Source organism: Amblyomma americanum, chromosome 4 (genome assembly GCF_052857255.1).
Source record: "Amblyomma americanum isolate KBUSLIRL-KWMA chromosome 4, ASM5285725v1, whole genome shotgun sequence".
Classification (NCBI taxonomy): Eukaryota; Metazoa; Arthropoda; class Arachnida; order Ixodida; family Ixodidae; genus Amblyomma; species Amblyomma americanum.
Window position 1 is genome coordinate 191485599 of NC_135500.1, and position 12058 is coordinate 191497656.

A 12058-nucleotide genomic window follows, 5' to 3' on the forward strand; every position below is an offset into this window, starting at 1 on the left:
CAACAATAAATAACAATTCTCGCTCGCACGACACTGCACGATTTCTTAGTTTGATAGACTGTGCTTTTTTGCCGTAAAAGCGCACAGACACCTGTGTCAGGTGAAGAGCCGCCCTCGCGGAAAGACAGGCCGGCGCAAGGTGCTCCGCCGCCGGTGGCTGCTTTCATCATCGATCGCGGGCCGCGGTTAGAGGGGCTCTCGCGGCTTCGAGTCAGAGTCGGGACCGACCCCGACCGTCGCGGGTGCGTCGTGTGAGCTCCTCGGCTGCTCTGCTCGTCCCGAAGACGCGCGCTGCTCGACGTGATGAATCGCTCCTCCGTGGCTCGTGTGAAGACCTCCTCTGCGGCTGCCGCCGGCGTCGGCATGCGAGGAAATTGTGAAGGATTGTTGTTGCTTCCCCGGCTGTGGATACAGTGCCTGGTGTTGGCGTTTGCGGTGGTTCTCGTGGCCAGCGCAGGTGAGTCGCGGGGTGGTTGAAAACTTTGTTGACAATCTCTTCGACGCCTTTCGTTGTTCACCGTTGTTCACCTGCATATGCGATGAGTATTATATTGACATTGATGGTCTTTATTTGTGCTGGAGTTTAAACCAGTTTTGCGTGTCCTGTCTTTGATGCTCTAATAAATTATCTGTGTGTGCACAAATTTGTTTTCCACGAACTGATCGTGCTCTACCTTTTTTACTTGAAATTTTGGAAGCCTGTCATGGACTACATGTAGAGCGCTTGAAAATACTGACATCGTGCATATCTTCATTTTTTTCTTGTTTTTTTTTGCAGTGGAATTATTCATGCTTTAATAGCTCTATGTCCGCGCAGCTTTGTTTTCGGGGAGGTTTCAAGACTGCCTTTGGCTTTAACAGAGTATACTGAGGAGCCAGTTGGTCAGACATATTATAAACAAAAACGTAGCATATGGACGGGACGAAGAAGCAACCGTAGCAACCGTCCTGTTTTCGCCCTTCTTCGCCCCGTCCATATGCTACGTTTTTGTTTATAATATGGCTTTGGCCTATCTCAATTATTTATATTTCACTGCCTGAAGATTGTAGACAGATGTTGGGAGGCGGACACTTTTCAGTTTAATTCCTCGTCGTAAAGAGCAACAACACAGTCTTCCTTTATACGACTTCAACAAAGCGAATGATAGGAAGGTCGGAGTGACATTAGTAACCTGTTGTGATTACGAGTAGTTCGCGTTAAAAAGAAAAAAAAGTGTGGAAACACTTTAGAAACATTCTCAAGCCTCTACTACTGCGCTCGGAGAGCGTGATTGAGTTCACATGGTTACGTAAAGCGTTGGCAACTATCGTCCTCACAACCCGTGCTTCACAAAGGTGTGCGATCGACAGCGCCTCTGAAGCGGTCTGTCAGTGTATTCTCGGAACTTGTGCAGTATTGCACGAATACTTCTATTACTGCGTGTTTTATTTTATTAGGATCATACGTACGCGCTTCCGAAGCTACTTCTTTGCTCTTTTTGAAACTCGCTTTGGTTTTCATGTCACCTGAGGTTGTTTCATAAGCGTCTTTTCAAGCTGCACATTCTTATCATTCTTTTTTTTTTTTAGCTCGGCTTTGCAGGTCACGGAGCGTTCTTTCTGGGTCGTCGCCCGTGTCATTCGTTGTTACAATCGACATACTGCCGTACCAGTTCTTGGTTTGCACATGCACTCGTTGGCGAGGAACGTGTTGTGAAAGCGGCGTGGCGCACCTTTAAATGCAATTGCATTTGTGGCCGTACTGTGGGCGCTTTAGGCGTACGTTTGCATCTCGGCATCAAAGTAAAAGGAGGATGAAAGAGTGCCTGGGCGGGGTAATAGAAGGTGCAGGTGAGAGTGACGTCTGGAGAGAACGCCGATGTGGAGGAAGCTGGTGAAGTGGCTTGGAAGGTCGCTCTCAGAGGCGTGCCAATAAAAGGCGTGCATTCGCCGCGCTGAAGTTGTCGCAATACATCGGAAGCTACGGCATGCAAAAGCAAGCATGCTGCCTTGGTGCAAGCAGCTCTCGAGCGAGGGGGAGGAGGTTGAGAGGAAAGGTAAGGCGTAGGCGGCTAAATAGCAGCGGAAGGGAGAGATGAAAGAATTAAAAAAGAGAGAGAGAGAGAGATGCTCCTGAATTAGCGCATGCATGCCGAGACTGAGCGAACGCGAAACGAATTGCATAAGTACGAAAGGTGACACTGAACAAGACGGCTTACAAAATCAGCTCAATGTGGCAGCGTCGCTCAGCACGAAAGGTCAACGCCCCTCGCATCCTTTCGGCATTTCCTTGCGAGACCTGGAGGCTTTGAAATCGCACCCCAGCCGCCGCAAAAGTTAAAGTCCGTGAAGAACTTTCTTGACGAGCCGCTGCTGTTCTCTTAGCCCTGAAGTTTCAGTTTCGCCGTTCCATAAGCCCCGCGCAGAGCCCATAAATGGTATCGCGTTTCAGCCAGAATCAGCCCAGAGATTTCGGCAGCGCCGCTCCATCCTTTGTCGCAATGTAGCAGTGTAAAAGTTGAGGGCAATGACGATGCTTTTTGCCGCGTTGAGAGTAACTGCAAATCGAAGGTAAGAAAAAGGACTCACGATAGAAGTCAAGTGTTCGGCCACGGCTCAGTTCTTACTGATATCAAGGCATGCCGAAAGCTTAACTTCTAAGAAATTAAGTTTGACCAAAATGTAGCATCGCTAAATGAAGTAGACAAGAACAGAACATTACGTACCTGTATAGGATAAAGAAAAAAAGAAACGTGTGCTGATTTTTTTTTTTAAATTTGAATTGACCTCTGAGGCGCCTAGAGGGTTTTTATGGACATCAGAGACAAGAAGAGAATAAATACCCAATGCCGTTTACTGCGGGTATATTTTATGTCGACGTAGACGGAGTGACATGACAGTTTCCGGAAATAGTTTTTCGTCTCCGTGATATAGCTTTTACTTTCTTGTATTGCTCTGAATGCTAGTTCACCATTATGGTCGGTTACATTTTCCCATATTTTCCAAGGTACATAATCAGTGGTTTTAGGTTAAATAAAAAAAACACAATAAGTTGAAACGTCCGGACTTCTTTCAAAATCTGAGGTATTGCCGGAAAATGCTGGCAGTGGTGATGACACTCGATGGAAAACCGCTGACCGGGAAAGACGATCTTTGGACGTTGACATTATTCCCCTGCTTCTCAAAATGAGGCAACGGCAGTTGAGTACACAGCAGCTAGCTGACAGAAGCAGCGCATCGCGTGTCTGTTCTCTATACGGTATTTAGACGTATATGATCCGAAATTCTGCGCCGTGTTTCCCTTCATGGACATTTTCGTTTCGCGTTCATGACGATACTAGGATCGGTTTTAACGAAAGCGAATCGCTCTGAAATAAAATGGTTTTTCACGTCTCGAATTTTCCATTTGAGTAAATAGAGGGGGGGGGGGGGGGGGTAGATTGTGCGCATGCAAGCTCCACAAACATGCTTTTGACACGTCCGTGAAAAGATCATAACAACCTTAGCGGAGACCCGTCGAAATGTCGAGCGGCTTCAGCAGATGCGAACAGCGTGCTTCGGCGCTGCTTTATTCTAACTTAGCTCCGCTGTCGAAACGATAACAAATCGAAGGAAGCGGGCTGTTCATCCTAATTTGTGTCAACTGCATATATATATTTTTTGCATTCACTATAGCTTACTTTCTCAATATTCAGAAAGTTAGGCTTGCAGAAAGCGTAACGACGCCGACAGTGTCCTTATACGCTCCCGCGAAAAGGCATCCTTGAAAGCAACGATGCATGCCAAAGCCTCGTTGGCTGCCACCAGCCTGCACCGTTCGTTTGCTTTTCTCGGGGTTCCATGTACGCCCCGAAGACGGGCGAGCGCCTCTAAAGACCAATTTCGCCGTTCAAAATTGACTCTGATGCAAGCGGCGCTAGTGACTTTGCGCGCCGAAAATGGGCTGTCGCCCCCCCCCCCCCCCCCCTTCCCTCTCCTGTTGCTGATGCCGGAGTATCACTGGGACTTTTGGTCTCAGCGTATCCGTTGGTTCCGCACTGAGCTGAGCATGGTTGCAGCCGCCGTGTCGTTACAGGGCACCGCAAATGACTTCGTAGCGCAGCACTAACTTTTCTTTCGTTGGAACGCTGTCGGTGGCACTGATGTACTTCCTTACACTTTTACTTCACCAGTTATACCCGTGCGCTAACTGTGAAAACAGCAGTCCCCCCCCCCCCCCCCCTTCCCCACCAACCTTTTTTTTGCAGTAAAGGTGCGTAACTGTGGCACTGTTTGCTCACACTACCTCCCTAGACACCGCGGATGGCAAATGTCCTTAATTTCCACACCTGGAACATCTCTAGGTCATATTCGTTTCAATAAGAAAATGCGAAATGAAGTGTCACACACACGGGCCTGAATAACGCTTCAAACCGTGCTTACCATCGCAGAGCAATGCGTTCGAGAGTGCGCGCTAGATATTTCCTGCACGAACACTCAGAGGAGAAATATGACAGGTAAAGGTAATTGGCTGAGAGCATAAATACGGGCTCTGTTATTGATGTATGTAATCATGACGGCAATAAGTTTAGAGTGGAAAAAATATAGTATATCTCGTCGTCGAGAGCAGATACGAAAGCATGAAATGCATTGCAGGTAAGGCAGAGTGCACTCCAGGACAACTCATAGATGGTGGCAGTCTCATTCTGGTAATAGACAGGTACCTTGGCTGCTGCCGCGGCGATCACGTTTCGATGGAGGCGAAGCGCAAAAAGGCGCCCGTGTGCTGTGCGATGTCTTTGCGCGTTAAAGATCCCCCGGTGGTCGACATTATTCCGGAGCCCTCCACTACGGCACCTGCAGTTTTGTTGTCCACGAGAAGTGAGGCACACTTACTCAGCCTTTAATTTACTAATAATAATTGGTTTTTGGGGAAAGTAAATGGCGCAGTATCTGTCTCATATATCGTTGGACACCTGAACCGCGCCATAGGGGAAGTTATAAAGGAGGGAGTGAAAGAAGAAAGTGAGAAAGAGGTGCCTTAGTGGAGGGATCCGGTATAGTTGCGACCACCTGAAGATCTTTAACGTGCAGTGACATCGCACAGCACACGGGTGCCTTAGCGTTTTGCCTCCATAAAAACGCAGCCGCCGAGGTCGGGCTCGAACCCGGGAACTCCAAATGTGTAGCTTAACGCTTTAACCACCGAGTCACCGCGGCGGGTAACCTTTCATTTACTCAAAACTAATTTTAATGTGCCTTTTCCTTGACCCGCCGCGGTGGCTCAGTGGTTAGGGCGCTCGACTACTGATCCGGAGTTCCCGGGTTCGAACCCGACCGCGGCGGCTGCGTTTTTATGGAGGAAAAACGCTAAAGTGCCCGTGTGCTGTGCGATGTCAGTGCACGTTAAAGATCCCCAGGTGGTAGAAATTATTCCGGAGCCCTCCACTACGGCACCTCTTCTTCCTTTCTTCTTTCACTCCCTCCTTTATCCCATCCCTTACGGCGCGGTTCAGGTGTCCAACGATATATGAGACAGATACTGCGCCATTTCCTTTCCCCAAAAACCAATTATTATTATTATTATGTGCCTTTTCCTCCGCCCGCTTCTACTCTTCGAGTTATAGGAGCCTCCCCCATCAGTCTCTTTTCCTAGCTACCCAGCGCGATCGGCTTCATTCGCAGCTTTCAGAAAATTGGTTTTTTGGGGGAAGGAAACGCCGCAGTATCTGTCTCACATATGTCGGTGGACACCTTAACCGCGCCGTAAGAGAAGGGATAAAGGAGGGACTAAGAGAAGAAAGGAAGAAAGAGGTGCCGTATAGTGGAGGGCTCCGGAATTATTTCGGCCACCTGGGGATCTTTAACGTGCACTGACATCGCACAGCACACGGGTGCCTTTTGCGTTTCGCCTCCATCGAAACGCGGCCGCGGCGGTCGGGTTCGAACTTGGGTACTAAAGATCAGTAGCCGAGCTCCATAACCACTGAGCCACCGCGGCAGGTAGCCACTTCCCATTTCCGTGCGAGTATTGCACATTGCACTCAGCGTCTTCCCACCGCGGTGGCTCAGTGGTTAGGGCGCTCGACTACTGATCCGGAGTTCCCGGGTTCGAACCCGACCGCGGCGGCTGCGTTTTTATGCAGGAAAAACGCTAAGGCGCCCGTGTGCTGTGCGATGTCAGTGCACGTTAAAGATCCCCAGGTGGTCGAAATTATTCTGGAGCCCTCCACTACGGCACCTATTCTTCCTTTCTTCTTTCACTCCCTCCTTTATCCCTTCCCTTACGGCGCGGTTCAGGTGTCCAAAGATATATGAGACAGATACTGCGCCATTTCCTTTCCCCAGAAAACCAATTATTACTCAGCGTCTTTCGCTACTTTCGCTGTTTGAAGCGCCACACAGCTCGCGTGATCTTTAGCGGCCTTAGAAAACATTCGCGGCGCAGAACGAACGGTTGAAAGCTGACGAAGACATTTCAAACGCACAGCGCGAGAGGTTGCGGTAATGGCCGAGTGCTCTGGAGCATCGGGAAACGTAAATGTTCTGTTTCGGCCCTCGCTTGTTCGAATCTTATTTAGGGCTATGGTTCGAATCCCATTTAAAGCTATGGAAACTTATCCGAAGTTTCCGAATACTCCGGATAAGTTTCGTTTCAAGTTCGGATTCATGTTCGCTCTCAGTTTCGTTGCGGTTTCTGGACGATGCTCGCCTTATATTTTCTCAGAATGGAAGCTCAATGCATTTCACGCTCGACAACGTCCAGCTCATGTACAGTTGAATAAAATCCTCGTTCGAAGCCGCCTCGGTGGCTCAGGCGTTTTGGCGCTTGGCTGCTGACCCGAAAGACACGCGTTCGATCCCGGTCGCGGCGGTGACATTTCGATGGGGGCGAACTGCTAGGGGTCCGTGTGCTGTGCAATATCAGAGCTCGTTAAAGATCCCCAGGTAGTCGAAGTTTCCGGAGCCCTCCACTACGGCGTCATAGCCTGAGTCGCTTAGAGACGTTACATTTCATAATACCAAACCCTAAAATCCTCGTTCTTGGCACAGCTGAGCGCTTGCTATGAAAGGAAATGAAGTTTAAATAAGGTTTACGGTCGTCTGCGCTCTCTGGGGAACCCGAGGCTCAACGCAGTTAACGCTATCCGTACGACTGAATTCGCAGTGAAAGAACTCGCTTGAAACAAAAGACTTTGTACGAACACGTTCGCTGATGAGCAAGGCGGAGGCGACAATCGCACAGGTTGCAAGCGGCTTCAAGTTTCGCGATTAAATTGTGCCGAATAGATACATGGACTTATATTCGCTTGCTTTTTTTTGTCCAGTTGCACCGGAGATCTTTTCACAAGTATTTTCCTGAATATTATGTGCCCGCCGGAATATATGCAGAAGCGGAGGTATATTATAATTCCTGAAGATGTGACTACCAATTAGAATATGACAATTAAAGAGAGGAAATTCCAAAATGTTACGGTATAATCATCACGGATAAGGATCTTGCAGTTTTTTTTTTCAAGAGTTCGCAGAGTGAAAAAACTGTCATTGTATGACTACACACTTCATGAAAATGTTACTGCAGTGATCCTGTTTAGGCGAAAACCTTGTTTATGAATCATTTATATGCCATTCAATCACATTGTAGACACCAAATTATTTCACTTCGATGTTTATATAATTTAGAATCCACATAATTAAAATATCTGGTTAACCTACGATGCTGCAGAAAAAAAAATAGAGATTTTGAAATGTTGAGTTCTTTTTTCAACTTTTTCTTGGAACCAGTGGTGATCCATGCCATAACCTAAAATTTCTTTACTTAAACTTTAAAACACAAAAGAATCCATATTTCAGGCACATTTTCCGTGCTACAGTTTGGAAATCTTCATTTTTTTCTGCGTTACTTTATAGCATTTTTTTTTCGTTAATATTTGCTCTTCGTTTGGACTAATAAATGCCAAGGTGCATGACTTTTCGAAGTCCACTCGTTAAATGTGCTCGAGTTTGCTTTTCGCATATTTCAGCCCGGACGATTGGCCGCCATCGTCACCTGACGCTACGTGTTAAAATAAAAATTTGTTACGAATCGAGTTTCAAGATTTGTTCAACCAGAATGCACTTCTTAATGAAGGTAAAGGGAACAAACATGTAAACGACTAGCTAGAACACGTATTTTGTACCTTTACAACTCAACTCAAACTGACATGAATGTCAAGCTCAAAATGAATATTATTTACTCTCAAATAGGTCGCGGTTCGTCGTATAAATAGACGTTCTAACCTTGGTAAGCTTGAAAAAAAAAGTTGTAAAGTTAAGTTCGCGATGCTCTGTAAATCTCACAACGGAACCTCTGAGCCATCAGCTTGCGATTAAGGTCGCCAGCGCAACGTATCGCATATAACTGATTGGTGACAGGGCTGTACTTTAGCCTATCGTAAAGACGAGTGCAGAGACGCGAGATGGCACCGCCTTCTTTTCGTTCCTGTGCTGTTCGGCAAACAACCCAATCGTCGACAGCACCATTGATGTCGTGCATAACGGCAGTAATTTATTGAGCCAGTTTGTAACGACGTCAACGAAAAAAAAAAAGAATTGTCTTCTTAATATTCTCTGAAAACTAATTGAAGTTTCACTTTAGGCCCAATTTTAGACTGCAAAATCCCTAAAAAAAGGCCAAAATCCTCGAATAGAACTCCACTGCATATAATAGTAACGTGCGTTCTGAGTCAGGACGTCGCCCCTTAAGTCACTATGCTTTAGCTTGCGTTTTTTTAAGCGTAACACGGTAGCTCTACGAAGGCAAAGCTTGCTTTCAGAACCTACTCTTGCCGCACAAACATAGACCGGGAACCTATCTCCTTTCTGTCGGTCACACACCCACCGAGAAACCGAGAAGCATGTTTAAAAAAAAACAAAGAAAGAACGCGTTGCGACGCTGTGCTGTGCCTCAGCCTTGGTTTCACTCAGGACCAATACAAAGATAGCTCCAGTGTCTGACGCCGACCGCCGTCAAATAACCCTTCCGTGGACACAACAAATAATCTGGACACAACAAATAATTCCGGCCGGAAAACAGCGCAATCTAGTCCCGCAGTGCCCGCCTGTTATGGATTACCTTATGTTTACTCTTCCTCCGTTTCATCTGAGCTCTACGTCGAGGGATGTCATGAGCTAACATCATGGAGTTATAACTCTCAGTAGTTCTATGTGTACTGCTTATATCCTCCCTAGCTTCCGCACGACTTCTTTGTTTTTTTTTTTTCGCAAGGCCACTCCGTCTCTATGACGACCTCTTCTCTGCTTTGCCGGAAAAGAAGTGTAAGCCTCCTCGTCGATGCCGTAGATCCTGTTTGCTATGAAGGTTTACCCGCTGGCGTAAGGTAGTTCCGTGGCAACCCCCTCTGGTAGCGCATTCCTACGCTCTCGCCATACTAGAGAGTTATAGCATAGCGTGATCCGCTTCCGCGGGCACCACTACGTAAGCGCTGATTGGTCCCGACGCGGCAGGCGAGCACGTAGCTGACTGACGGGAACGTGGCGCCATCTGGCGCCCCCATTGCGTTCTGCGCAATGGGGGCGCCAGGTGCTATAGTTATATATGGTTCCAGTGATAACCACCGTCCAGGTGCTCATTCCTCGCACTTGCCATACTTTCCTTTTTGTGACAGGAAGTAACGGGAAGATATCAGCGTGAATTACAGCGCAAATATGCGTTATCTTATAAAGGGGAGAAATGGAGTTAGGTGGGGCATGCAATGGTCAGGTGATCCCCTGGAATAACGGAATGGATTCCAAGGGAAGGAAAATGCAGACGGATGCGTCGACAGCACCATTGCTGAAGACGAAGCATGGTGTTTTCAATACGATCCTCAGACAAAGAGGCAGAGCGCCGAATGGCAGTCCACAAGCTCTCCGGCGTCGAGAAAGATGCGGCGACAGAAGACCAAAACAAAGACGATGCTGATAGTTTCTTTTTTTCGATGCCAGAGGTGTTATACACCACGAGTTCATCCCGCAAGGGCAGACGGTAAATCAGGAGTTTTACATCCGCGTGCTCCAACACATGTGTGATGCACTGTGACGCCGTCCCCCTGACTTAAGGGCATCTGGACAATGGAGCCTTCTCCACGATAATGCAAGGCCGCATACTGCTCTCAGCGTGACAAAATTTCTCGCAAAGCACAGCATTACTGTACTTCCCCATCCGCCATGCTCACCTGACCTCTGCCCGTGCGATTTTTTCCTGTTTCCTCGTGTGAAGAGAGCCCTAAAAGGTCGCTGGATGGGGAGTATGGAGGCCACTCAATACGGCCACGACAAAGGAGCTGACAGCCCTGCCAAAAGAAGCGTTTTCCAACTATTTCCAGGACCTCAAGAAGCGTTAATTGGAAGCTGTGTATAAACTGCAAGGGAGACTATTTTGAAGGGGTGCTGCAGAAATGATTTCAATGTTAAACGCATTTTTTTAATGGACTCAGTCTCAGAACCTTACGGACAAAGGTTGTAGTTTGTTTTAAGGTAGGGCTGTATATCTGAGCGCCTGCTTGTACCAAGCGCTCCACACATAATTAGCTTTATCCTTCGATTAATATTTTTCGTTTTTTTCCGAAATCAGTGTCCACTATACCTGAAGTTTTGCACGAACAGGCCTATGAGTGTGACGCAAGAGGCTCAAAATTCGACGGAAAAAGAAATTCTCCCAGTAATTAGGCCATGCCCGCCAGGGACGCTCTAATTAGAGGTCCGTGACAGAGTGCGGAAGCTCTCTTTTTTAATACAATAAAAGGCGGATATGTGCGTTGCAGTGCTGAAATATGAATCCGACAAAAAAAACGTGTCCTGATGTTTTTATCCTGGTATTCGATACCATAATTAATACGAAGCGCTCAAATTTCGACGTTTTTCCGGATGCAACAAAATAGGTTGCGTTTCTTCTTACGTCTATTATATTTAACCGCCGTTGAGTGCTTTACGGGCAGGTTATACAGACGATATTCGCTGCTTTGCAAGCAGCAGCGAGTAACATATTTGATCAGCTTCATTTTTCCCCCCTGTTCGCCTCCGTATTCGCGCATTACTGGTCCCCAAGTCGCGTAAAGTGACCGCACTTGAGTGCATTACCGAGGCACGGGCAGGGATTTTTGGGAAGAATATTGTTCACGAATAACACTCCACGCCTCGTTGCACGGTATTTTCTGGGAGAGGTTTTCCCTGATGGGGCTTCAACGAACAGGAGCTGTATTTTTTTTATAAAGGCCATATTTGGGAGAGGGAGTTACTCTTAGGGAAAGGCTATGAATCGATTCCGACCGCTCTGGGCTATCTTGCCTTCCCCAAACCCTTAGGACGCGACCGTTCTTACGCTTCTCCTCTAGCGAAAAGCGGTCACCTTGGTGGAGAATTGAACCCGAAACCTTCGTCTTTTCAGAAGTGTGACATCACCTCTGACCCACTGCGGTGACTTGAGGCTGCTCCTCGGGCTACCTATTGGTCACGCTGGAGAACATGAAGACAGCTGTTAAAAACAATTGGCAGTGGTTTAACTTGGCTAACCCTGGAATTCAGCGAAAAGCTAGGACGCTTGCTAAGCGTCTGAGGCTCGTCCATGGCAGCTCCGCTGCATGCTCGCGACAGCCGTTTATATATACCCACACGCCCACGTGGCTATGACGTGAAATCACATGGTCTTACGACACCGCCATCGGATGTCATCATGCTGCTTCACATCACCCAATCGGATGTTCTTAAGTTCTAAGGTCAACCCAAAGGCCACCCAATGTTGAAGGTCAACTAAAGGTCATGGGTCAAGGTCAGGGGTCAAGGGTTCGACACAATAACAGTACCACATATGGCCATAAACGGCTAACGTGGTTGGGCTGAAGGTCGTTCAAGGTCATTCTCTCCGGCCTACGTGACGATGGCTTTACATAGCGTAGTGAAGCTTTTCACTTAAAAAAAACGCAGATAAAATGGGCCAAAAATATTTTCAATGACCTACTACTATAGGCAGATTAAAGGAGAAGGGATAATAGGTAAGGGAAGCGAAGGTGATGACAGTCACAATTTTGAAGCGTGGCGCAATGGTGAAGTGATTCTGTCT

The 12058-nt window shown here is 47.4% G+C and overlaps 1 protein-coding gene across 1 annotated transcript in view; it reads left to right on the forward strand.

Annotated features, from left to right (window-relative positions):
* The first annotated feature begins 335 nt into the window (after positions 1-335).
* Positions 336-12058, forward strand: part of LOC144130500 (synaptogenesis protein syg-2-like) — a 133593-nt gene continuing 121870 nt past the window's right edge. Inside the window, exon 1 of the mRNA XM_077664414.1 lies at positions 336-457. Within this exon, the coding sequence (XP_077520540.1) occupies positions 364-457 (94 nt within the window). The 5' untranslated portion in view covers positions 336-363. The remainder of the gene's footprint in view (positions 458-12058) is intronic.